At 38.3% G+C, this 27,479-nt stretch overlaps 1 protein-coding gene across 4 annotated transcripts in view; it reads left to right on the top strand.

Moving 5' to 3' along the window:
• The window catches only part of PLPP1 (phospholipid phosphatase 1), a 103,846-nt gene that overhangs the window by 38,661 nt on the left and 37,706 nt on the right, over nt 1-27,479 (top strand). For 3 of the 4 annotated variants that reach the window (XM_021702141.2, XM_021702140.2, XM_021702139.2), the window contains exon 2: nt 1,045-1,199. The exons of the other annotated variant lie outside the window; for it this stretch is intronic. In XM_021702141.2, coding sequence (XP_021557816.1) covers nt 1,045-1,199 — 155 coding nt within the window. The remainder of the gene's footprint in view (nt 1-1,044; nt 1,200-27,479) is intronic. 4 annotated transcript variants of the gene reach the window in all.

Below are 27,479 nucleotides of genomic sequence, written 5' to 3'. Positions count from 1 at the left end.
GTAAATTTACATACAGTAAAATTCACTTATTTTGATGTACATTCTGTGAGTTTTGACTAATGCTTAGAGTTATGGGTAACCATCACAATCAAGATACAGAACAATTTCATCACCCCCCAAATATCTATCTTGGTATTGCATTTTAAACAATTTCCTCTAATATACATTCTGTTTCTACACGTGAGGTTTAGGCTCTTGAACCTAGTGTCTCTTTTTTATTAGTTTGTCTCCCTATGTGTGGCCTAACCTAGTACTGAGCATATAGTGAGTAGATGCTAGGGTGTTTGAATTGTATAAAACAAAGCGTAAAAACATGGTAAATTTGAACATACTACGAAGCTACTCAAATATTTAAGTTATTTAACGTCTCTTTGGTCTTTCATTTTACTTGGGCGAAAAATTTGAAATGGATATTATTCCTGTATAATTGGCTCAAGTGATTTGGAGCCTTGCAGGGCTAATAAAAATTTTAAATTTATCTTTGGGGGAAAAAAAGGACTAGTTTCTTTCTGTTTTTATTATCAAATACACTTACAGTTTCTATTTTTTCCTAACCCTATTAATTTTTAATGTGACACAAAAGTTTCTGTTTTTCCCCTCGAGTATTTTTGGCTGTTACAATGTTATTTATAATTAAATGTATTTACAGGTTTCCCTTTTTCTCTTAAACATATTTAAAATATCGAACAATTCAATTAAAAATAAACTAGTTACAAAATGTAAAATACAAAACCTTCTTGTTTTTTCAACTTTATTTTTCTATGGGCCAATTTTGCTCTCTTCCCTGGGTATTTCTTTTATTGATTGTCTTTAAAATCAGAGGTCAACGCAAGCAAGAGAATTTATACCTGATAAAGGTGGGGCTGATATGGACAAGCTAATGCTGCATGGTTTCCTTTATCTCTACTCTTGGGTATCTTGAAATATTGATCCTTTTCAGAAAGGATCAAATATGGTTAAGATTTGTATCCCATTCAGTAGAGTTTACTCCTAATGAAGTGAATTGAATTTAACCATGTGTATCTTTTTTCCCTTCCCCAACAGCTTCCATGCCTATGGCTGTTCTAAGTTTGAGCCAAATAAATCCATTTCAGAGAGGCTTTTTCTGTAAAGACAACAGCATCCAGTATCCGTACCATGACAGTACCATCACATCCACTGTCCTCTCCATAGTGGGGCTTGGTTTACCCATTTCCTCTGTAAGTAAATTAATAAGTAGGTAGTGATGGGTTTGTTGTGCTGGAGGATGGATGAAGTGATGGAGTAGGGGTGGGAGTAAATCTGTAGTACTGTCTTCACCAGTGTTGACGTGGTGAATGACTAGAGGAATATACCAACTGTTTTCATCTAGGGACAGTGTAACTTCAGTTAAAGGGGATGTGACCCAAAATAACTTGATGTCATCATGAAGAAATATAGAATGATTATTTTACAATGGAAGGGTTCATTTAGGTCATTTGGACCAATACCTTTCTGTATATAAGTGAAGAAAGTTAGGCCCAGACACTTGGTCAAGCCCAGTAAACTATTTTATGGCAGAGCTGAAACTAAGATAATGCTTATTTTGTCATATTTTAAATGAATATTGAAACCATAAAAAAGGAGGTAGATTTATTCATTAAAATTGAGAAAACAACTCAGCAGAATTTAAGTACATATGCAAAATAAAATCCTCAGAATACATCAAAATTTACTATTTTTTAAGTTGTACTGATCTTTAGATAATTCATCAGTTTATAGGATAATATTGGTTTTCATTTTTTTAAATAATTAGAAACTTTCCTTCTAGGTTTAGTTTCACAAATTAGGGTTAAGATTGGTCCTTGAGATTTTGTGATTACATTCTTTATCCTTGGCTGTGATTACTGAATCTTGCCCCACCCTGTTTCTCTTTACGTGAGTTGGAAATAGAAGAGATGGAGCAAAGATTTACCTCCTTGATTGTCTTGGGATTGCAGCAGGTGATTCTGTATTTCTCCTTTAACCAGTTGTCTTTTGGCAGTTGGCTTCCCTAGATAGTTGACTTAAAAATTTTTGTAGTAGCAGACACAGCAGCCTTATTTCCACAATAGGAAGGCTAGCTTTTCTTTGCCTATTTTGCCCTGATGTGGTTAAGAATAATAACCTAACTGGTTCTTTAGTTTTCCATTTCATATCTGAGTTCTTTTTTTTATTTTTGGCTAGCAGGTTTTTGTTTCGTTTTGTTTGTTTGTTTGTTTTTGGGTGGTCTTTAGCACTATATTGTGAAGGTAAAGGGGACTGGGTTTTTGCGATATATCAAGATATAGTGAATATTTCCATATATTGTCTACATATTCTAATTTGATCGTAACTACTTTTATAGCATTAAAAAGGGAGAAAAATCTGGATTTAGTTTATGGAGATAATTACTTTTTCCCTAAAAATTAAATTCTACCATAACGGGTAACTTTTATTTTAGCCTTCAGGCTGATGAAACAGTGTGCAGCAAAGCATATAGTACTGCCACTTAGATGAAAATAGACTGTACTGTCTTACTGTAACTCTACTTGTATGAAGTGCAAGGTGTTTGTTGTAGCCGTTATTTTGAGCAGCTATCACTGGGTAAAATTTTAAAAACTATCCCTCTATTTGAGGAGACAGTTGCTTGAAGATCAGGAAGTTACTTTTAGTTATTTGACTTGGTACCTTTCATCTTTTTCTAAAAAAAGTTTAGTTATAAAAATAATAGATATTCATTTCTGAATTTAAGAAAATCTGTTGAAAAGGAAAGAGAAATCACCCTTAGTTCTACTGCCTGAAGACAGTTAATATTTTGATGTTGTTTCCTTTAGTTGGATATTCTTTAAGATCATTATGAGCGCTTTGAAAATTCAGTTTTGTTCAGTTTTGGTTTTGACTAATTTTTGTAACAAGTAATTTTGAGTTATTAATAAATATGAAGAAACATTTAACAGCCATAAAGCTAAATTAAAAAAAAAATGGCAGGAAGTAGTAGTATTTGGCCAGTTTCTGGGCCTTAAATGTGCTGTTGGCTTGTGGATTATTATAAGGGTATTCTTACAAATTCCTAGGGTAAGTTTGTTTATTTGTTGTTTTAATAATTTACATAACATTAGATATAGAAGACAATTTTATTTTCTGTAAGGTGATTTACGTTTGATGTAACTTAATACATACACACATACTTTATAATTTGAGTAGTAAGATTTTGGATGATAAAACATTTTTTTATTAGAGGAAGAACAAAAGAAAGGGGCAGAGGGAGAGGGAGAGAGAATCTCAAGCAGACTCCACGCCCAGCTAGGAGCCCAAAGTAGGGTTTGATCCCATAACACTGAGATCATGACCTAAGCTGAAATCAAGAAGTCGGACGCCCAACCAACTGAGCTACCCAGACGCCCCTGGATGAAAAAATATATTTAAGGGCATGCCTTTTTTTTTTTTTTTTTTTTTACAGTCTGAGGTCTATCATCTTTTAAAAAAAAATGCATTCATCAGCTAATCAAAAAGATGCAACGTTCAGAAAACTATATAGATTTCTATGTGTTCAGGATTAAGGTTCTTTATGGGTTTTAACGATTCACTTTTTATTTGACATCAGTTTTCTTCCTTCCCCTTTTGGCTTCATGTATCTTCTCCCTCCTTATTCCTTGTACATTTACTTTTGTAAAATTTTACATTTCTAGAAAAAGGTAAAATCTTTAATTTGTATGCAAACTCTGAGAGTAATGATAGTAAAAGTAAAGTAAGTGTTAAATCCCAAATCCCTATGTTGCAGTGAATAAGTACACTTTTTCTAGAGTTTAAAGTGTATACAATTTGGGAATAGAAAACTGTTATCTGTGTTTAATGGGTTATTTTACATTAACTTGAGTAGTGGCTGTGAATAGTTGCTTTTTTTAGGTTTTGTTAGTGACTCTGAGTACTTGCTTTTTTTAGGTCTTGATTGCTCTGTGTTACTACTGTATAGTACAAATGTTTAGCCTAAAATAATAGACTGTTAACCTAATAAAGACTCTTTTCTGTGGCCAACTTATAAAACTCCTAAAGAGACATGGTATTATTCACAGTGACCTAAACTACATCATGACAAACTATGGATATATTTGGATGTATGTGAAAAAGGCTTAAACTTTTTATATTATATATACATACTCTTATAAGTTAGTGAGAAACAGATGAGTGCCCCAAAGTTAAATGGGCAAAGAGCATGAACAGAAAGTTGTCTGTGGAAGAAAAGAATTGCCAAAAAATATTTTTAAAAAGATTTGATTTATGGGGCACCTGGGTGGCTCAGTCGTTAAGCATCTGCCTTTGGCTCAGTCATGATCCCAGGGTCCTGGGATCGAGCCCCGCATCGGGCTCCCTGCTCAGTGGGGAGTCTGCTTCTCCCTCTGCCTCTCCCACTGCTTGTGTTCCTGCTCTCGCTATCTCTCTCTGTCAAATAAATAAAAAATCTTAAAAAAAAAAAAGATTTGATTTATTAAAAAGTTCATTTTAAAGCAACACTGAGAAAATGGTTTGGCCTCTTATATTGGCAAAGGGAAAAGCTTTCCTTACCTTATCAAGTATAGAAAACAAGTATAGGGCGCCTGGGTGGCTCAGTCGGTTAAGCGTCTGCCTTCGGCTCAGGTCATGATCTCAGGGTCCTTGGATTGAGTCCTGTATCAGGCTCTCCGCTCGGTGGGGAGTCTGCTTCTCCCTCTGCCCCTCCCCCCCACTCATGCACACACACACATGCGCACGTGCGCTCTCTCTCTCTCAAAAATAAATTTAAAAATCTAAAAAAAAATAGAAAACAAGTATTTTATATACAAAGTTGGTAGGAGTATAAATTTGTATTAAGAAGAATGTATCATTAGACCTAGAAATTATACTTCACATAGTTTACCTTAAGGAAATAGTAACAGTTTCATGTAGAGAATTAGTTATAAGAATGTTTATTACAGCATCATTTTTTATAGCAGAAAATTGGAAATAAATTAGTTCAGGCTTAGGGACTGTTTATGATATATCCCGGTGATGAAATGTTGTGATATCCATATATTTTATAATTTTTGATATTTATTGACCTGGTAAGATCTCTTTTAATATATTAAGTGGGAAGGGGAAGGAGATGAGAAATAATGGTTTTCTCTGATAACTACTGTATGATACTACCTTCATTTTATCTCTCACATTTCCATTTTATTTCTTCCTGTGAACACATACTGTTTTGTACAAGGAAGGCTATTTAAAAATTTTGAAACCCACTAGAAATTATCCCATTTTCATTTTGATAAACATGAAGCTTAACTGTCCAAACTGTATACCCATTTTCACATAGTTGTTCCAGAAGCTTAACTGTTTTGTGTGTGGGTTTAGTTTTGTTTGTCTCCAAGAAAGTTCCAAAAGAAAAGATGTTAATAATGATATTTTGAAGATGCACAATAAATCAAAATAAAAACTCCACTCCTTGTTCTTGCTGGGTTGGCTGTGGTCTTGAATGGACCTACTGATAAACCTATATCTATCTCGGGGCACCTGGGTGGCTCAGCCGTTAAGCGTCTGCCTTCAGCTCGGGTCATGATCCCAGAGTCCTGGGATCGAGCCCCGCATCGGGCTCCCTGCTCTGTGGGAAGCCTGCTTCTCCCTCTCCCACTCCCCCTGCTTGTGTTCCCTCTCTCTCTCTGTCAAATAAATAAAATCTTTAAAAAAAAAAAAACAACCTATATCTATCTCAAAGACAGAAATTTTGTCTTGCATGTAATAGTGTACTATAATCCAGTTCTGATGCTAACCACCGAGAATTGGCATCAGACTCCACTGGTTTAAGATCACGGTTTCCAAAAAGACTGCCCTCTCTTTAGTTGTCATCTGTAAGTTTGAGGGTCCCCAGGTCACCCAGCTTCTGACCAACTGGCTACAAATCCATGACCCCCTACCCCTACAAGACTGCCCTCATTTCAGATGGCAGCCACAAGTTTGGGTGTTCCCAGGTCACCTGTATTTTTGATCAACCTACTACAAATTTGGAAGTTCCCATGACTCTCTCAGGTTTAATAATTCACTAGAATGACTCCGAGAACTCAGGAAAGTGCTTTATTTTTTAATTACATTTTTTTAAAGTAGGCTCCATGCCCAGCGTGGAGCCTAATGCGGGCTTGCACTCATGACCCTGAGATTGAGACCTGAGCTGAGATCAAGAGTCACATACTCAACCAACTGAGCCACCCAGGCTCCCCTATTACAATTTTTTATAAAGGATCCATATCAGTACCAGCCAAGTGAAGATACACTTAAAGTGAAATGTGGACGTTGAGGGGAGCCTGAATGCAGAATTTCTGTGCCCTCTCCCAATGGAGTCAAGGCTTGTCACCCTCCCAGCACTCTGGTATATTCACAAAGCTTCAAGTGTATGGTGTTTTTATTGGGTTTCACTTATTTCACTTATTTCAAATATTTCATATTTGATTAAGTATGATTGAACCATTGGCCATCTCATTGAATCTCAATCTCAAGTCCCCTTTCCCTCCCTGGGGCTCCAAGCCCTCTGATCACATGGCTGATCTTTCTGGTGATCATACCCATCCTGAGTCATCATGTCAGCATAAACTCAGGTGTGATTTAACAGATTCATAAATAACAAAAGTATTCCTGTTACTCAGGAAATACCAAGAATTTAGTCTCTTCGTAGGAGCCAGAGACAAAGGCCAGTCAAATTCTTTGTTACAGACACATCTTTGTATCTTTAACTCTATGGACTTGGTGCCTTGAACACAATTCAGCACTCAGGTGTTGGTTGATATAGAGTAATTTTAAGAAGAGGTTTTAGTTTTTCCCCTTTTTAAGTCTACCAACCAAAGTTTATTGAGGAATTAGAGGTTTTCTCCCTTATAAGGTTTCTATTATTAAAGAAAATGTGATGCTGACATTTGTTAAAATGGTGAGGAAGACTTTATTCAAGATTATTGCAATAGGAGCAAGAGATGGAGCTCAGCTCTGAATACAGCAGGGACAAGTGGGGATTTATAGCCAAGTAGCAGGGTGTGGAGGTCAGGAGATGGAAAATCACTAAGAGAAGACATCAAGGGTAGCAGGATTTTTGCAAAACTAATAGGATTCTTCTTCAGGGTATACCAGGACTTAGACATCAAAAGTTGGGAATAAGGAACTTGATCAAGTATCAAGTGTGATCAGATATCAACAATTGGGGGATTCTTAACTAAGGCTGGGCTGTACAGGACAAACACAGAAGGCCAAGGTCGAAGCCTCATCGAGAACAGAGTTTAGAGGAAGCTAAAATTTGGTCAAGGAGAGAGTCTTTGTCACAACTACTTTTGTTAATGATGAACTTCATCTTAAGTATCTATTGTATATTAAGTTATTAGCTCATGATAGAACATTTATATAAACCTATCTTAATGTGCAAAAAACTTTCAAGTTCATTTTAATATTGTGTTATTTGAATTCCTGTCATGTTTCCATTGTTTGAAGTGTTTGTCTACTAGAATTCCCTTACTCTAGGATGTGGATTATTCCAGTTTTTGGTTTTAGTGAAGTCATTCTAGGTTATTATTACAAAAAACAGAAATGTCAATAGCCTCCTAAGCCACAATTTAAAATGTACTTTGGATTATCTTTTCGACAGTTGTGTGGGTAAACATAACCAAAAAATGCTTGGCTTTTGTATAGCATTCAGCACAAGTATTTTTCTAGCATTGATTATTCCTAAGATTTAGTGGAATATGTTAAGTAGATAGTATTAAGAATTTTAAGGGATAAAACACAACTTAGAAAAAATATTTTTCTCTGTTTTTGGTATTGTAATTGCTTTCAATTTAATTTTTTAAAAATTCTTTTACTCCCTTTATTAATGCCTGAGGAAAAAGACAGTATGGAATAACTCTTTTGGGTTGAATTGTTATAGAATACTGTATCTGCGAAGTTTGAGATTTGGTAATGTTTGAGAGGATGAGGGAGATCATTTACTGTGTGTATATGGATTTTCTGAAGTTCTTTGTTTTTGGCACACAGTTTAAAAAATCCTGTTTCTTTAGGGTGACCTAAAAAAGACAAATTAGGCCCAATCTTTTTTTTTTTTTTTTTTGAGTAGCTGCTTAGATGATAATAAGAAATTGTTAGTCATGAAGAAGAAAGAATAGATGGGTTAATATATTTTTATAAGCTATAAGGTAATATATAAGTAAAGTATTGTTCATGGTCAGAGTGTCCATAAATGCCCTCCACTGTAGGAAGCCACTGGTGTTTGTTGGCTTTTATGGCATGGCAAGTCTCTCTTGACACTCTTTCCTGTACTAGTCCAGGAAACTGGTATCAAAACAGTGTATTGTTCCACTTGCCATGTTATTAGGTGCTGTGGCTGCCTTTTTCCAGATTCGCCCCAACAGGCACAAGGAACTATGGTTTACTAGGGTAGGCATGATCTCTTTTGCTCCATTGTGTCCATAGCGCCAAACACAGTGCTTGGTATGTCATAATTGTTTAAAAATATAGTTAGAAGGGTGCCTGTGGGTGGCCCAATTGGTTAAGTGTCTGACTATTGATTTCAGCTCAGGTCGTGATCTCAGGGTCCTGTGGCAGGCTCCTTGCTTAGCGGGGGGTCTGTTTGTCTCCCTTGCTCTCTGCCCCCCCACCCCCGCTCACTTGCATGTTCTTTCTCTAAAATAAATAAATAGATCTTTAAAAATATAGGTAGAAAAAAATTAATGAAACACTACTACATGTGAAATGGGTAAGAGTGTGGCTTATGTTTATAATTATGACCATGAAAATAAACCTTAACTTTTTGTAAATACGATGTATTTCCAGGTTATCTTTAATATGAGATACCTCATTAAAACAGCTTTTCAGGAGAAAATGAGACATTATTATATTGGATATATATCCTAATTACAAATATCTTAAAATATGGGGTAAATAGCCATTCGAATTAAAGATATATAGTATTATGGATGTGGGTTTCTTAGGTTGGAAAAAAGTTTTATTGTTTACTTATTCCCATATGGAGCTATGTTTCCTGTCAACATTGTTATGGGAAGTACTGATTCAGTCAGTTGCTCTGAGCAATTTTTCCAGCACGCTTTCTGTATATAATTGTCATAAAATGAAGTTATACCAGATGCATCCCTAAATAATTTGCCGTAATCACAGACTTTTTTTTTATTTAAGATTGCTTTTCGGGGGGTGGGGTGGGAAGGATGGGGTGACTGGGTGATAGACACTGGGGAGGGTATGTGCTCTGGTAAGCGCTGTGAATTTTGCAAGACTGTTGAATCTCAGATCTGTACCTCTGAAACAAATAACGCAATATATGTTAAGAAAAAAAAAAAAAAAGAAGAAGAAGAAGGTAGCGGGAGGGGAAGAATGAAGCGGGGGAAATCGGAGGGGTAGACGAACCATGAGAGACGATGGACTCTGAAAAACAAACTGAGGGTTCTAGAGGGGAGGGGGGTGGGAGGATGGGTTAGCCTGGTGGTGGGTACTGAGGAGGGCACGTTCTGCATGGAGCACTGGGTGTTATGCACAAACAATGAATCATGGAACACTTCATCTAAAACTAATGATGTAATGTATGGGGATTAACATAAGAATAAAAAAAAAATTTAAAAAAAAAAAAAAAAAAGATTGCTTTTCATGCTATGTTTGGAAGATGTAGTGTGTAGGTTTAGTATATTAATGATTATATATTCATTTTATGGAACGCTTGAAAATATTTTGATAAATTTTAACTTATATTGGATGTACTTAGAGGAGAGAAGAGTTACATAAATATTGAGTATATTACTGCCAGTAATGAAAACTGAAGTTCTCTTCATGTCACAGTAGCCAAACTTACGCACTTTCACTTTTGTTTTCCTAAATGCTGTGACTTTTTAAAGGATTCACTGGGAAAAATATCTTCTCATAAAATCTTAAAAATAGTTTCTGGGGTGGGGTGCCTGGCTTAGTCATTTAAGGGACTGACTCTTGGTTTTGGCTAAGGTCATGATCTCAGGGTCCTGGGGTCAAGCCCCTTATGGGGCTCCACGCTCAATGGGGAGTCTGTTTGAGATTCTCTCTCTCTCCATCTGCTCCTCCCCGCTACTCACGCATGTGTTCTTTCTCTAAAATAAATAAATCTTAAAAAAAAAATAGTTTCAGGGGTTGTTATGGAATGCCTTTGCTAATAAGGTTAAGGGGTGAAGAACTTTTGCTTCACATGCTGAGCACAACTCCGCTAAACTACTAGACATTATTTTCTAACTTTTCTACTGCATGTTTCTTGACAAATTTGTAGGATTGGAATGGGTTGAATGTTATTTCTAGAGGAAAACTCTGATTTCTGAGAAGTCCTAAAATCTCTTTCTACTCAACAAGCTTCATCAGTGAATTGTATGTGATAAGACAATTGAAATTAAAATGTTCATTTTGCTTACAACCAGGAATTAAGTCTTCTTACCATTTAAACTTGTTTTCAGTGGCACCTTGCTGGCTCAGTTGGTGCAGTGTGTGAGTTTTGATCTGGGGCTTGTGAGTTTGAGCCCCACATTGGGTGTAGAGATTACTTAAAATCTTAAAAACAAAAACAAAAAAACTTGCTTTCAGAGTTAAATCTCCTCACCCCCCACCCCCCGCTTTTTCAAGCAGAAGTGACATAATTGAATTTGGTAAACACTGAGTTGGCAAAATGGCCAAGTTGATATGTATTTTTGATGGATATAATGAAATTAATATGCAGTTAATTTAGGATATATGAAAAAGGTCAAATTTATCTCCTTTCCATTAATTCTTTTTTTAAGGTTTTATTTATTTACTTGAGAGAGAGTGTGAGCACAAGCAGGGGGAGTGGCAGGCAGAGGGAGAAGCAGGCTTCCTGCTGAGCAAGGAGCCCGATGCAGGACTTGATCCCAGGACCCTGGGATCATGACCTGAGCCAAAGGCAGACTGAGCCACCCAGGCATCCCTCCTTTCCATTAATTCTTAACCTTTTTGTAAAACAAACCAAATTTTTTTTTTTTACAAATTCATCTCTGAATATATGAAAATATTAGTATTTTTTTCCTTATGGATCAAAGAGTCTGAAGGCAGAGTGTCAGTATGACTTATTTCAGAAGTGTCATCTGACATACTTTAGATAAAAGTGTAGGCATTTGGGGTGCCTGGCTAGCCCAGTTGGTGGAACATGTGACTCTTGATCTCCAGGTTGTGAGTTTGAGCCCCATTTGTGACGTGGAGATTACTTAAAAAAAAAAAAAAAGTATAGGCATTTCTGTTAATATTTCATTAATTTATTTTTCTCTTTCATAAGTAGTATTTTGAAAACTGTAGGTCGGGATGTTCTTTACTTTTTTAGGTTTTAAGAAATTGGTTGAACCCAATTTTATATAACAGAAATTGAAACCCCGTTTCTTTGAAAGCTTTTTTTGTAATTAAAAATAAATTTTCACCTTGAATTTGGCAATGAGTTTTTAGATAATGACACCAAAAGCATGATCCTTGAAGTAAATAATTGATAAGTTGGGCTTCATTAAAATTAAAAACTTCTGCTCTGCATATAGCCACAGACTGAGAGAAAATATTTATAAAACACATATCTGGGGGCGCCTGGGTGGCTCAGTTGGTTAAGCAACTGCCTTCGGCTCAGGTCATGATCCCGGAGTCCTGGGATCGAGTCCCACATCGGGCTCCCGGCTCAGTGGGGAGCCTGCTTCTCCCTCTGACCCTCTCCCCTCTCATGCTGTTTCTCTGTCTCTCTCTCTTTCTCTCAAATAAATAAATAAATAAATAAAATCTTAAAAAAAAAAAAACACATATCTGATAAAGGACTGTATCTGAAATATACAAAGAACTCTTAAAACTCAACAATAAGAGAACAAACTACCCAACTGAAAAGTAGGGAAAAGATCTGAACAGTCACCTCACCAAAGTAGATATACACATGGCAAATAAACATATGATAGGTTGGCCAATATCTTTATTAGGGAGTTGTAAATTAAAATAATAACGAGATACCACTACACACCTATTAGAATGGTTAAAATCCGAAACACTGACAACAACTGCCGGTGAGGATGTGGAGCAACGGAAGTTTTCATTCATTGCCAGTGGCACTGTAAAATAGTACAGTCACTCTGGAAGATGGTTTGGCAGTGTCTTAGAAAACTAAACATAATCTTACATGATCTAACAGTTGTGCTCCTAGCTATTTACCCAAATGAATTCAAAACTTAGGTCACGCAAAACCAGCACACAATATTTAGAGTAGCAGCTTTATTCATAATTGCCAGAATTTGAAAACCACTGTGGGGGCGCCTGGGTGGCTCAGTTGGTTAAGCGACTGCCTTCGGCTCAGGTCATGATCCTGGAGTCCCGGGATCGAGTCCCACATCGGGCTCCCTGCTCAGCAGGGAGTCTGCTTCTCCCTCTGACCCTCCCCCCTCTCATGCTCTCTCTCTCTATCTCATTGTCTCTCTCAAATAAATAAATAAAAAACCTTTAAAAAAAAAAAAAGAAAACCACTGTGATTTCCTTCAGAAGGTGAATGGATAAACTATGGTATGTCTTTATGATGGAATATTATACAGTGCTAAAAAGAAATGAGCTATCCAGTCATAAAAAGACATAGAAGAACCTTAAATGTGTATTGTGAAATGAAAGAAGCCATTCTGAAAAGGCTACATAGGGTATGCTTCCACCTATATGACATTCTGGAAAAGGCAAAACTTTGGAGACAATAAAACAATGGATCAGTGGTTGCCAGGTGTTTGGGGGAGGACAGAGGAGGGATGAGGGGTTGGAGTACAGAAGATTTTTAGGGCAGTGAATCTATTCTCTATGATGCTATAGTGGTGGATGCATGTCATTATGTATTTGCCAAACACATAGAATGTACAACAAAGAATAACCCTAATGTGAACTATGGAGTTTAGTTAATAGTGTATCAGTATTGATTCTTCAGTTATAACAGAAAGACATTGATAGTACTTACAAATTCAGTCTTTAAAAGAAAAAAACAAGGAACTGAAATCTTGTGGCACTTACAGTCTGATAATTAAGATACGTTTAGTACATTTTATGTGGGGGGACCATTACTGTTGCAGGCTTTATTCAATAAAACTTGAATACATTTAAAATTTTTTGGCTTCCTGAAAAATAATAGGTTGAATTTAGAAACATGTTTTAATAGTGAAGATTTTATCTAAATACAGATTCACAGTCCATTATCCAAAACTCTTGGAGCCAAAACTTTTTGAATTTTTGAAAGGTTATGTGATTCGTATACCTTATGTAATGTTCTTGGCAGGGTCTAGAACATAATCAAAGACATTAAGATCTATATAGTGAAATATGACTAGCCCAAGTAAGTGAGGTAAATAAAGGCTAGGATCATTTCTTCATTTCTTCAGGTTAAGTTTTGCCATTAGTAAGTTCTGGTCAGAATTTTGAGGGTCTTGAATCTTAGAATAAGGGATTGTGGGCCTTTTAAAGAAAGCTCATTTAAAATTATTTAATTCCTTGGTCATGTTATATGGTTACCTTAAATATTTAAAAATCCTGCATTTAGGTTCTGTTGAGAAACAGGACCTATGTTTAAAAGTTCAAGCTTAAAACTGCTTATGTGAAACTACCTTATTTGTGATTGGAGTGCAGGATTGGTGATGTAGGCCATAAAAAATAAACATGTCCAATGCAGCATAGGGATTTTGAATACTACCTTATTCAGTAATTGTGAAGTGTGAGCAAAAATAGTGTCTGTAAAGAAGTCACTCATGAAACATTTTGGTGTTTCCCTGTAGCCATAAATAGCTTATGTCGTGTATCTAGCTCTCTGGAAGATCACTTAATATTCTATTGTAGCCACATTCCTGTGGGCTCCTTCTTTAAATAAGAATTTAAAAAAATTCTCCACCATTTTGGTCAATTTTTAAAGATTTTATTTATTTATTTGAGAGAGAGAATGAGTGAGCTGGAGACAGAGAGCATGAGTGGGGGAGGGGCAGAGGGCGAGGGAGAAGCAGAATCCCCACTGAGCAGGGAGCCTGATGCGGGGCTCCATCCCAGGACCCCAGGATCATGACCTGAACTGAGGGCAGACGCTTAACTGAGCCACCCAGGCACCCCGAATTACGCATCACTTGCAGAAAGAAAACTTTCTGTGTTTTTAGCTCTGTTTTTGGACTGTGAACAGTCAACACCAGTTCAGAGCATGGCATCAGAGCAACCACCTTTCAGAAGGCAGGTCCCAGTTGCTGCTCACCAGAGTAGGTAGCAGCAGAGAGTACTCTTTTTAATCAAATGACTTTGCAACAGCTGTTCTTGGCTATCTTGGCTTAGATGGTGGGGTGGTGTGGAGATCTAATTTGTGATGTCGTTCTGTCTAGGGGGATTATAAGCAGAGGTCACTGGCAGGGCAGTAAAAGTGGGGTGAATGGTCTAGTGATTCAGTGATTTTTCTCAGTAGAATACATGGGAGTTGTTGGGGCGCCTGGGTGCTCAGTCCTTAAGCCTCTGCCTTCGGCTCAGGTCATGATCCCAGGGTCCTGGGATCGAGCCCCGCATCGGGCTCCCTGCTCAGCGGGAAGCCTGCTTCTCTCTCTCCCTCTGCCTACTGCTCCTCCTGCTTGTGGTCTCTCTCTCTCTGTCAAATAAATAAATAAAATCTTAAAAAAAAAAAAGAGAATACATGGGAGTTGTGAAGCACAGTGTACCAATCGTGTTCAGTTAAATATGTATATGTGTTCATTCAGATACATTTTTTTTTTTAAAGATTTTATTTATTTATTTGACAGAGGGAGACACAGCAAGAGAGGGAACACAAGCAGTGGGAGAGGGAGAAGCAGGCCCCTCACTGAGCAGGGAGCCCATGCGGGGCTCGATCCCAGGACGCTGGGATCATGACCTGAGCCGAAGGCAGTCGTTTAACGACTGAGCCACCCAGGCGCCCCAATCAGATACATTCTTATACTTGAGTGTTAATCTTATGATATACCTAAAACCATTCTTTTAGGAGCTCTCAAAATTTGAGAGAAAAACATGAGGTTTCTTTCAAATTAATTTCTCTGTAACTTGGGGGTGGAGAGTATACCCTTATTTAATTTTAGCTGTACATTACCTGTTTCCAGGGTGGAGAGTAGTTCTATTTTGTGTGTCCCAATAAGAAAATCATTGGTCAAGGAGATGAAAAGAGTAACTGGAAAGGCACCCATTTTGTTTACTATAGAATTTTGCTTATTCTCTGAAATTATTGTAATCTGGGTGCTTGTTGTGTGGTTTAGAACTTTTTCATGTATGGTAAACGTAGGCTGTGTTCTATCACATGAGTGTCTCCTGTGTATGAATTACTACTATGTTACAGATTCTTTATCTTCCCATGGCAGCTCTCTGAGGCTGGTAGGTATTTTTCCTTTATAGCTATCAAAGGGCATAGTTGGGATTTTAACCTCAAGTCTGCCTTACTCTGTTGGTCACATTCTTTTTGACAGTACTTCATTGTCTTCAGTGTAGAGTGGGCCTATTTTGATGGAAGTGGGTAAGTCCTGTAAATTCTTCTGTTTTGGTTTTCTGTTGTCATTTGGAAGTTATGAATGAGAGTCAAGGTGGTGAAAATTAGATTAGGGAAGAGTGGCAGGAAGCTTGGGTTAGGGTGATAGCAGCCACCAAAGCTTAAGGTGGAGCTTGTCTGTCTAGGTTGACTTTATCTACTGGAGTAATTTCTGAATCCTGACCTAAACTCCTTAAGATTGAATATTTGAATTTGAATCTGTTTCTTTGCTCCACTGCTGAAATTCAGTGTGACTTTATACAAGTCACTTAATCTGTTCATGTGTATTTCTCTAACTGAAAAAAGGATGTTCTTCTGTTAATTAGAAAGCCATGAGAAGAGCACGGGTTTCACTGATGCAAATAATAGACCAATTTCAAAGTCTGTCCTTGTTCCTAAGCATAGAGTTCACTGGTATTGCTCCCAGTGTAGCAAACCACTTTGGTGTTGTATTTTGGAGAAAGACACTGCCAATTATTCAGCTTTTAAGTGGAAGCAAAATGCTTTGCATGTACTTTTTGCCCCTAATCTTCTCTTATTGTCTAATTTTACTACTCATTTAGGGTTTTCATAAGCTTTTCTGTAGACCTTAGAATAACTCTAGAAGAATATCTGGTGATTTATTGTACTTGAGCATAGTTCAGTAGCCTCCTTGGGAATCTTTCAAGAATAAGCTGATCTTCCCGTTCCCCAAATTATTTATTTATTTATTTATTTATTTTTTTGTAGTTTTAAATTTTATTATGTTAGTCACCATACAATACATCATTAGTTTTTGATGTAGTGATCCACGATCCATTATTTTCATATAACACCCAGTGCTCCATGCAGTACGTGCCCTCCTTAATACCCATCACCAGGCTCACCCATCCCCCCAACCCCTCTCCCCTCTAAAACCCTCAGTTTGTTTCTCAGAGTCCATCGTCTCTCATGGTTCGTCTCCCCCTCCGAGTCCCCCCGCACATTTTCCCCTTCCTTCTCCTAATGTCCTCCATGTTATTCCTTATGTTCCACCAATAAGTGAAACCATATGATAATTGACTTTCTCTGCTTGACTTATTTCACTTAGCATCATCTCCTCCAGTCCCATCCATGTTGATGTAAAAGTTGGGGATTCATCCTTCCTGATGGCTGAGTAATATTCCATTGTATATATGGACCACATCTTCTTTATCCATTCATCTGTTGAAGGGCATCTCGGCTCTTTCCACAGTTTGGCTATTGCGGACATTGCTGCTATGAACATTGGGGTGCATATGGCCCTTCTTTTCACTACATCTGTGTCTTTGGGGTAAATACCCAGTAGTGCAATTGCTGGGTCATAGCGTAGCTCTATTTTTAAATTTTTGAGGAACCTCCACACTGTTTTCCAGAGTGGCTGTACCAACTTGCATTCCCACCAACAGTGTAAGAGGGTTCCCCTTTCTCCACAACCTCTCCAACATTTGTTGTTTCTTTCCCTGTCTATTTTTGCCATTCTAACTGGTGTAAGGTGGTATCTCAGTGTGGTTTTGATTTGGATTTCCCTGATGGCTAATGATGATGAACATTTTTTCATGTGTCTGTTAGCCATTTGTATGTCTTCTTCAGAGAAGTGTCTGTTCATGTCTTCTGCCCACTTTTTGACTTGATTATTTGTTTTTTGGGTGTTGAGTTTGAGAAGTTCTTTATAGATCTTGGATACCAGCCCTTTATCTGTAGTGTCATTTGCAAATATCTTTTCCCATTCTGTGGGTTGCCTCTTTGTTTTGTTGACCGTTTCCTTTGCTGTGCAGAAGCTTTTTATCTTGATGGAAGTCCCAAAAGTTCATTTTTGCTTTTGTTTCACTAGCTTTTGGAGATGTATCTTGAAAGAAGTTGCTGTGGCCGATGTCAAAGAGGTTACTGCCTATGTTCTTCTCTAGGATTTTGATGGATTCCTGTCTCACATTGAGGTCTTTCATCTACTTTGAGTTTATCATTGTGAATGGTGTTAGAGAATGGTCAAGTTTCGTTCTTCTGCATGTGGCTGTCCAATTTTCCCAGCACCATTTATTGAAGAGACTGTCTTTTTTCCATTGCATGTTTTTTCCTGCTTTGTCAAAGATTATTTGACCATAGAGTTGAGGGTCCATATCTGGGTTCTCTATTCTGTTCCATTGGTCTGTATGTCTGTTTTTGTGCCAGTACCATGCTGTCTTGGTGATCACAGCTTTGTAATATAGCTTGAAATCGGGCAACGTGATGCCCCCAGCTTTGTTTTTCTTTTTCAACATCTCCTTGGCGATTCGGGGTCTTTTCTGATTCCATAGAAATTTTAGGATTGTTTGTTCCAGCACTTTGAAAAATGTCATTGGAACTTTGATCGGGATGACATTGAAGGTATAGATTGCTCTGGGTAGCATAGACATTTTAACAATGTTTATTCTTCTGATCCATGAGCATGGAATATTTTTCCATCTTTTTGTGTCTTCTTCAATTTCTTTCATGAGTGTTTTGTAGTTCCTAGAATATAGATCCTTTCCCTCTTTGGTTAGGTTTATTCCGCGGTATCTTATGGTTTTTGGTGCTATTGTAAATGGAATCGTTTCTTTAATTTCTCCTGCTACAGTTGTGTTGTTAGTGTCTAAAAAAGCAACTGATTTCTGTGCATTGATTTTGTATCCTGCCACATTACTGAATTGCTGTATGAGTTCTAGTAATTTGGGGGTGGAGTCTTTTGGGTTTTCCATATAAAGTATCATGTCGTCTGTGAAAAGAGAGAGTTTGACTTCTTCTTTGCCAATTTGAATACCTTTTATTTCTTTTTGTTGTCTGATTGCTGTTGCTAGGACTTCTAGTACTATGTTGAACAACAGTGGTGAGAGTGGGCACCCTTGACGTGTTCCTGATCTTAAGGGAAAGGCTCTCAGCTTTTCCCCATTGAGGATGATATTCGCTGTGGGTTTTTCATAGATGGATTTTATGAGCTTGAGGAATGTTCCCTCTATCCCTATACTCTGGAGAGTTTTAATCAGGAAAGGATGTTGTACTTTGTCAAATGCTTTTTCTGCATCAATTGAGAGGACCATATGGTTCTTCTCCCTCCTCTTATTAATGTGTTCTATCACATTGATTTGCGAATGTTGAATCACCCTTGCATCCCGGGGATAAATCCCACTTGGTCGTGGTGGATGATCCTTTTAATGTATTGTTGGATCCTATTAGCCAGGATTTTGTTGAGGATTTTGGAATCCATATTCATCAGGGATATCGGTCTGAAATTCTCCTTTTTGATGGGGTCTTTGCCTGGTTTGGGGATTAAGGTAATGCTGGCCTCATAGAATGAGTTTGGAAGTTTTCTTTCTGTTTCTATTTTTTGAAACAGCTTCAGTAGAATAGGTATTATTTCTTCTTTGAATGTTTGGTAGAATTCCCCAGGGAATCCATCAGGCCCTGGACTCTTGTTTTTTGGGAGGTTTTTGATCACTGCTTCGATCTCCTTACTGGTTATTGGCCTATTCAGGTTGTCAATTTCTTCCTGTTTCAGTCTTGGCAGCTTATAGGTTTCCAGGAAGGCCTCCATTTCATCCAGATTGCTCAGTTTATTGGCATATAATTGTTGATAATAATTTCTAATAATTGTTTCTGTTTCCTTGGTGTTAGTCATGCTCTCTCCCCTTTCATTCATAATTTTATTAATTTGGGTCCTTTCTCTTTTCTTTTGGATAAATCTGGCCAGTGGTTTATCAATCTTATTAATTCTTTCAAAGAACCAACTTCTAGTTTCATTGATCTGATCTACTGTGTTTCTGGTTTCTAATTCATTGATTTCTGCTCTAATTTTAATTATTTCTCTTCTAATGCGTGGCTTAGGCGTCGTTTGTTGCTTTTTCTCTAGTTCTTTAAGGTGTAGAGTTAGTTGGTGAATTCGGGATTTTTCTCTTTTTTTGAGTGAGGCTTGGATGGCTATGTATTTCCCCCTTAGGACCGCCTTTGCAGTATCCCATAGGTTTTGGACCAATGTGTTTTCGTTCTCATTGATTTCCATGAATTGTTTCAGTTCTTCTTTGATTTCTTGGTTGACCCAAACATTCTTGAGCAGAGTGGTCTTTAGCTTCCAAGCGTTTGAATTTCTGCCAAATTTTTTCTTGTGATTGAGTTCCAGTTTTAGAGCATTGTGGTCTGAGAATATGCAGGGAATAATCTCAATCTTTTGGTATCCGTTGAGACCTGATTTGTGACCCAGTATATGGTCTATTCTGGAGAAAGTTCCGTGTGCGCTCGAGAAGAATGAGTATTCTGTTGTTTTAGGGTGGAATGTTCTGTAAATATCTATGAGGTCCATCTGGTCCAATGTATCATTCAAAGCTCTTGTTTCCTTGTTGATTTTCTGCTTAGATGATCTGTCCATTGCTGAGAGTGGAGTGTTGAGGTCTCCTACAATTAATGTATTGTTATCAATATGACTCTTTATTTTGGTTAACAGTTGGCTTATGTAGATGGCTGCTCCCATGTTGGGGGCATAGATATTTACAATTGTTAGATCTTCTTGTTGGGATAGACCCTTTAAGAATGATATAGTGTCCTTCTGTGTCTCTTATTACAGACTTTAGTTTAAAATCTAATTTGTCTGATACAAGAATTACTACCCCAGCTTTCTTTTGAGGTCCGCTGGCATGGAAGATGGCTCTCCATCCCTTCACTTTCAGTCTGGATGTATCTTTAGGTTCAAAATGAGTCTCTTGTAGACAGCATATGGATGGGTCCTGTCTTTTTATCCAATCTTCAACCCTGTGCTGTTTTATGGGAGAGTTTAGGCCATTCACGTTGAGAGTGATTATTGAAAGATATGAATTAATTGTCATCATGTTGCCTGTGAAGACGTTGTTTTTATAGATTGTCCCTGTGTTCTCTTGTAGATCACTCTTGGGGTCTTTCTCCTTTTATAGAACCCCCCTTAATATTTCTTGCAGGGCCGGCTTAGTGGTCACATATTCTTTCAGTTTCTGCCGGTCTTGGAAGCTCTGCATCTCTCCATCCATTCTAAATGACAGCCTTGCTGGATAAAGTATTCTTGGCTGCATGTTCTTCTCGTTTAGTACCCTGAATATGTCTTGCCAGGCCTTTCTGGCTTGCCAGGTCTCTGTGGATAGATCTGACGTTATTCTGATGTTCTTCCCTCTGTACGTAAGGAATCTCTTCCCCCTAACTGCCCTTAAGATGGTTTCCTTGGTTCTAAGATTTGCAAGTTTTACTATTACATGCCGGGGTGTTGGCCTATTTTCCTTGATCTTAGGAGGGGTCCTCTCTGCCTCTAGGACTCGAATGTTTGTTTCATTCCCCAGATTAGGGAAGTTCTCAGCTACGATTTGCTCAAATACATCTTCTAGTCCTCTTCTCTCTCGACCCCCTCAGGATCCCAGTAATTCTGACATTGGAACGTTTCATTGTGTCACTTATTTCTCTGATTCTATTTTCATGGATTCTGAGTTGTTTTTCCCTGGCCTCCTCTTTTCCCTTTTTATCTATTATACTGTCTTCCAGATCGCTTATTTGTTCTTCTGCCTCAGTTACCCTAGCTGTTAGATTATCTAGATTGGATTGGATCTCAATTGATAGCATTTTTAAGTTCTGCCAATTCCCCTTTTATTTCTGCCCTTAGAGACTCTATGTTGCCATTAATTGATTTCTCCATTCTAGCCATTGTCTTCACAATTGCTAGCCTGAATTCCATCTCCGACATCTTGGTTATATCTGCATCCATTTGTAAATCTGCAGCATAAGTCATCATCTCTGAGTCTTTTCTGTTTTGGGAGCTCGTCCTCCTAGTCATTCTGTTGATGGGTGTTTGAGGCAATGTATAGGGTCCAAATTATTGACCAGAACCCAAGCAAGATGCACCTGTTTTCTTGGGACCTTAGGGTTGCTGGCCTCTTGTTTTCTCAGCCTGTCTTCTGTGGGAGGGCCCTGCCGCGCTGTTACTCAGGCAACCCTGTTTGGGCGGAGTTGCCCTGTGCCCCTGTGGTGGGGGATGGGCTCAGTGGGAATCAGTCTTTGGGGCTTTTGTTCTATGGCGCCTTTCCCTGGTGGCTCCGCGTCTCTTCCGTGAGTCAGAGCAGAAGAGACCGTTTCCAACCCTCTGCTCAGAGCAGAGAGACCTCAGTCTGTTCTTCAGTGAGCTCTCCAGGCCACACTGTCTCCGTTTCTGTCCGTGCTGCTATAAACTGCAGTGTCCTGGGTTGTGCGCCCCTCCGCAGCGCTCCCAGTCCTGCCTCCAGGTCGGGGCTCCTCTCTGCCCTTTGTGCTTCTAAAACTGCCAGCCGCTCCCAGTTCGCGCGCGCGCAACTCTGCCGCTTGGGGTTCCGTCCAGGGACTGCAGTTCGCATGCGCGGGACTCCGTCGCTCGCCGCTGGGGGTTTCCACCCTGGGGGTTGCAGTTCACCGGTGTGACCCCGGTGCACTGGGTTTCCCTCTCGGAGGCTGCAGTTCGCGTGCGCGCAACCGTTGCTCGGGTTTCTGTGGGGGGGGGGGGGCCTGCAGTTCGCGTGCGCAGGACCCCGCCGGTCTGGTCCTCCACCCTGGGGGCTGCCCTAAAGTTCTTTCCCGATGCTACCGGTCTTCGAGTCTGTGCCCTGTCCGCAGCGCGCGAGGCTGTTACTCACCGGCAGTGTAGGATCCCCGCGGCCAGGCACCCTCCCGCTGCCGTTTATCCTCTGATATCTGCCCGCAGAATCACGGCTGTCTGCTTCGTATCTCAAAACCAACTGCCTGCGATATTCTGTTTGGAGAGATCCCGATCTTCTTACATCTCAGGCTGGTTTCGTGGGTGCTCAGAGTGATCTGGTAGATACCCAGCTCAATTCCGGGGACCAGTTGAAATAGGGTCCCCTACTCCTCTGCCATCTTTCCCCCCCTCCCCAAATTTAATAAGAAATTCTCAGTTCCCTTAATTTTTCTACTTCAGAGATCCATTTCATTGTCTCAGCCATTAAACTTCCTTGATTATATCCTACTTGATGCCATTTCTAATAAATTAAACATACATATAGTATGTCCCTGCTCCCTCCCCTTCTCATGCTCTCTCTCATTCTCTCTCTCTCAAATAAATAAATTTTTACAAATCTTTAGATTTAACAACTTAGAAACTGCTGGTGTCTGAGAGGAATTGTTTTCATGAAGGTGATGATTAGAAAGCAGAGTGCTTAAAACTCAGATTATGGAGGGGTTTAATTTATACATACATATAGTATGTATTTGAAATTGACCTTCTGAAATGGACCTTTTTTTTTTTTTACTCACAGTTGAGCCCATCAGTAATTTATTTTTTTACTGTTGAGTAATAGATGGATGTATTGTAGTTTATTTTTCTGTTTGTCTGAAGGACATCTTGGTTATTTCCAGTTTTTGACCATTACAAGAAAAGCTCTATGAGGTTCATTTTTTTGTATGTGTGTATGGATGACTAATTGTTCCAACATCATTTACCAAAAAGATTCTTCCTTCTCCATTGGATTGCTTTTGTATCTTTGTAAAAAAAAAAAAAAGTTGGCTGTATTTGTATGGGTGAACGTAAGTTTTTTTTTTTTTTTTTTTAGTTTTCATTTTTCTAGGGTAGATACCCAGTAGTGGAATTGCTGTCTTTTGGTAAGTGTATGTTTAAATTTCTAAGAAACTGCTAGACTGTTTTTAGAGTGGCTATACCATTTTTCATTCTCACCAGAAATGGCTAAGAGGTCCACTTGTGCATCTTCACCAGCACTAATGATGTATTTTTCATTTTGGCCGTTTTAATAGGTGTGCAGTGATGTGTCCTTAGGGCTTTTTTTTTTTTAAAGATTTTATTTATTTATTTGACAGAGAGAGAGATAGCGAGAGCAGGAACACAAGCAGGGGGAGTGGGAGAGGGAGAAGCAGGCTTCCCGCCGAGCAGGGAGCCCGATGTGGGACTCGGTCCCAGGACCCTGGGATCATGACCTGAGCCGAAGGCAGACGCTTAACGACTGAGCCACCCAGGCGCCCTGTCCTTAGGGCTTTAATTTGCTTTTCTTTAATGGCTGTTGATATTGAACATCTTTTCAAGTGGTTGCTGCATACCCATGTATCCTCTTTGGTCAAGTGAATGTTCAAGTTTTTGCTTATTTTCTGGTGAGATTTCAATTTATTTATTTATATTAATTTTTTCCATGGAGTTTAGAGAGATCTTCATTTATTCTGGATAAAGTCTTTTGTTGAATATGTGATTTGCAAGTATTTTTTTCCCTATCTGTATCTTGTCTTTTCATTCTGTTAAATGTCTTTAAGAGCAAAAATTAATTTTGAAGAACAAAGTTAATTGATATATATATATATTTTTTAAGATGATTTATTTGAGAGAGAAAGAGAGAATGAACAGGGGGAGAGGCAGAGGGAGAGGGAGAAGGAGTGAAGCAGACTCCCCATTGAGTGGGGAGCCTGATGAGGGGCTCAATCCCATGACCCTGAAATCATGACCTGAGCTGAAATCAAGAGTCAGATGTTTAACTGAGTGAGCCACCCAGGCCCCCTGGTATTTTTTTCTTTTATAGACTGTGTTTTTGGTGTTGTATCCAAGAACTCTTCACCTAACCCTATTACAAAGACTTCTAAAACTGTTTTCTTCTAAAAGTTTTATAGTTTTCTGTATTGTTCTATCTCTGTGATCCATTTTGTGTTAAGTTTTGTATGAAGTATGAGGTTATGTTGAGGTACATTTTTTTTTTGTATGTGTGTGTGTATGACCAATTGTTCCAACATCATTTGCTGAAAAGACTCTCCATTGAATTGCTTTTGTACCTTTTTGAAAAAACAATTAGTTGGCTGTACTTGTGTGGGTATATTTCTAGACTTTGTTCTTCCTCCATCAATATATATGTCTTTCCTTCCTCGTATATCACGTCTTAATTACTGTAGCTTTATATTGGGTGGTAAAATTATATATTGAGTAGCTAAAAATCAAGTGGGAAAAATAAAGTAGAGCTACAAAATGTAGCTCAAAAATTTCATGAAGTGTAACTCCTCCAACTTTATTTTTTTTCAGAATTGTGTAGCTGTCTAGTTCCCTTGTATTTCCACACAAGTTTTAATTTTTTAAAAAAAATAGGGGCTTGAATTCATGACCCTGAGCTCAAGACCTGAGCTCCACATGAATTTTATAATCAGCATATCTACAAAAGAAATATGGCCGGAATTTTTATAAGAATTGCAGTATAGCTATAGATAGATTTGGGGAGAATTGACATTATTACCTTACTCAATCTTTCAATCCATGAAGATGATGTCTTTCCACTTAGTTAGGAAAAACACCATTTCATCAGTGTTTTGCAGTTTTCAGCATACAGATCCTATGTATGTGTACTTAGGTTTATACTTAAGTATTTAAATTTTTTGAACTGTTATTAATGGTGTTGTGCCTTTAATTTCGGTTTCCAGCTGACTGAGCCAGCCAGCCACCACCCCCCCCTCCCCCGCTCTGGTCTCTCAAATGGAAAACCTTGGGGTCATCCTTCACTCCTCTTTTCTCACACTCCTATCCAATCCATCCATCAACAAATACTGTTGACTCTACTTTGTAAGTGACTTCACAACTTGACCACTATAAGATCTGTACTGTATCTGCAGTTACGTCTCCCCTCAGACTAGTGCCTGGTACAGAGTAGTAAGACCCCACTTAATTGTTGAACCGAATGATTGCTTCTTTATTAAAGAAACAGTACTCAAGATTTTGAGATTTTACCTTCTCTAGTTGAATTATATTATCTCTTAATGTTGACAAAAAAGTTATTTTTATATCTTCCTTAAGTTTCCTGAATTCATCAGACTTCTATTACAGATGGAGTTCCATAAGATTGTGGTCTGTATACTGAATTGTGTTCAAATGTAGTTAATATTAAACTTTTCAGGGTTCTTTAAGATTTAGTGATGTTCTAGTTTCAGTTAATTTTAGTTATAATTTCTTATGCTAGTTGAAAAAATTATTTTTCACTAAAAAAAACCCCCTGCCCCTAGTAAAGATTAATATTAATGAAATATACTCATACCAACACTCTATGTAACATGAGAGTGTGTTATATATAAGGTGACTGCTCTGAATTGTTTACAGCAAAAGAAAAACATTCAGTGCTTTAAGTAATAAAACTGATCTTAGTTCCTTCTTCTTGAATCTTGTTTTTTGGTGCAGTTCAATAATTATTTTTGTTTCTGGTTTATTCCCTCTGTTTCCTGAACCTTATTTTATCATGTATTCCCATGTACCCGAGTACACTTTATTTTATGCATGTATGGAGCAGAGTAACTTCACAGGTTCTCTTAGTCATCACAGTTTTGTGCTCTTTAAATATAAGCAGAAGGAAAAGAAGGCATTGACATATTCTTTTTACTATTTTATTAAGTATAATTATATCTTAGGTCCTCACTAGCATCTTTGACAACTCGTATTTTCAAAATTGACTCTTTCCTACTTGGAATGTCCCCTTTGGTGAGTAAACAAAGGTAGGTTTTCAAATGAACTAATAAAGAAGGTAGACGAAATAAACACCTCCCTTATCTGTTTAGCCTAGGGCCACAGTCAAGTATTAAAAGTAATAATAGACCCATTTATTCTACAGTTCAGTCTGTACCTTTACATTCTTTATAGTTCTAGTCTCCATCTACATCCTTCCCTTCTTGTTCAGGCATTAGGAGAATATGATCTCTGAGATTTCACAAATGGACATCGTCCTCTCTGTTTGGTGGTATCTTTTATCTGCCAGTGGGTTATGTTCCTCTTCGAGGCTACTGAAGTGTGGTGTCTGATAGTTTTGTGTCCGGATTTCTCAGGCTGATGCTTACTACTCTTAGCCGTAGGGGGAAGTGTGTCCCTTAATGATTTGCTGCTGTGGACTCAGAAATTGCATGCCACTCTTTCCTGAGCATCAGATAGTTTTATAACCCCTAATGGGATACCATTTTACAGTAAAAAAGAACAAGATACCAGTCTATGCTACACCATTGATGAACCTTAAAACATTATTTTGTGGAGGCGTTTGTGTAGTTTTCACTATTTCCCTTCACATGTAAAAAAGTTCTTAATCACAGTTTCTCAGTTCTGTTGGACACCCCACCGCCAATCTTTCCAACTAACATCTTTGTTTATATCATGGTTTCAAGATGCTGAGTATTTGTGCAGAGGAAGTTAAAGATGTTGTGTGACCGTGTTTTTTTTTTTTTTTTTTTTAAAGATTTTATTTATTTTAGAGAGAGCACTCATGTGCGTGGGTTGGGGGAGTAGCAGAGGGGGGGAGAGAGAATCTCCAGCAGACTCCCCACTAAGCACGGAGCCCAAAATGGGGCTCGATCCCACGACCCCGAGACCACAACCAGAGCTGAAATCAAGAGTTAGAGGCTTAACCAACTGAGCCACCCAGGCACCCAACCATGTTCTTATATTATCTTTTCCTATCTCTGGTAAAGGATGAAGAACTGCTCTGGTGGTATTTAGCTGGTGAAAGTGGTGAGTTACCCTATCACACATTCTCTTTTGAACTATGACAAATATTCACTAGTAGAAAGTAGAAGGCTATATTTATTTGTGGGTAAGTATGAGTTTACCATGCAGAAAATCTGATTCTTAAATGGATGAATATGACTAGCTACATGGGCATATTAAAAAGCAGAATGTGGGAGTGTAGAGTGGTATGGCTATTTTGGAAAACAGGTTGGCAATTTTTTTTTTTTTAAGATTTTATTTATTTGACAGAGACACAGCGAGAGAGGGGACCCAAACAGGTGGAGTGGGAGAGGGGGAAGCGGGCTTCCCGCTGAGCAGGGAGCCCGATGTGGGGCTTGATCCCAGGACTCTGGGATCATGACCTGAGCCGAAGGCAGATGCTTAATGACTGAGCCACCAGGGCCCCCAGGTTGGCAATTTCTTAAAAAGTTAAATATAAACATATACCATATGATTTGGCCATTCTACTCTTAGGTGTCTACTCATTAGAAAGGGAAATATATGTCCACA

The sequence above is a fragment of the Neomonachus schauinslandi genome, chromosome 7, assembly GCF_002201575.2.
Source record: "Neomonachus schauinslandi chromosome 7, ASM220157v2, whole genome shotgun sequence".
NCBI classification, from domain to species: Eukaryota; Metazoa; Chordata; class Mammalia; order Carnivora; family Phocidae; genus Neomonachus; species Neomonachus schauinslandi.
The sequence above is the reverse complement of the archived record's forward strand: the minus strand, read 5'-3'. Positions and strand labels throughout refer to the sequence as shown.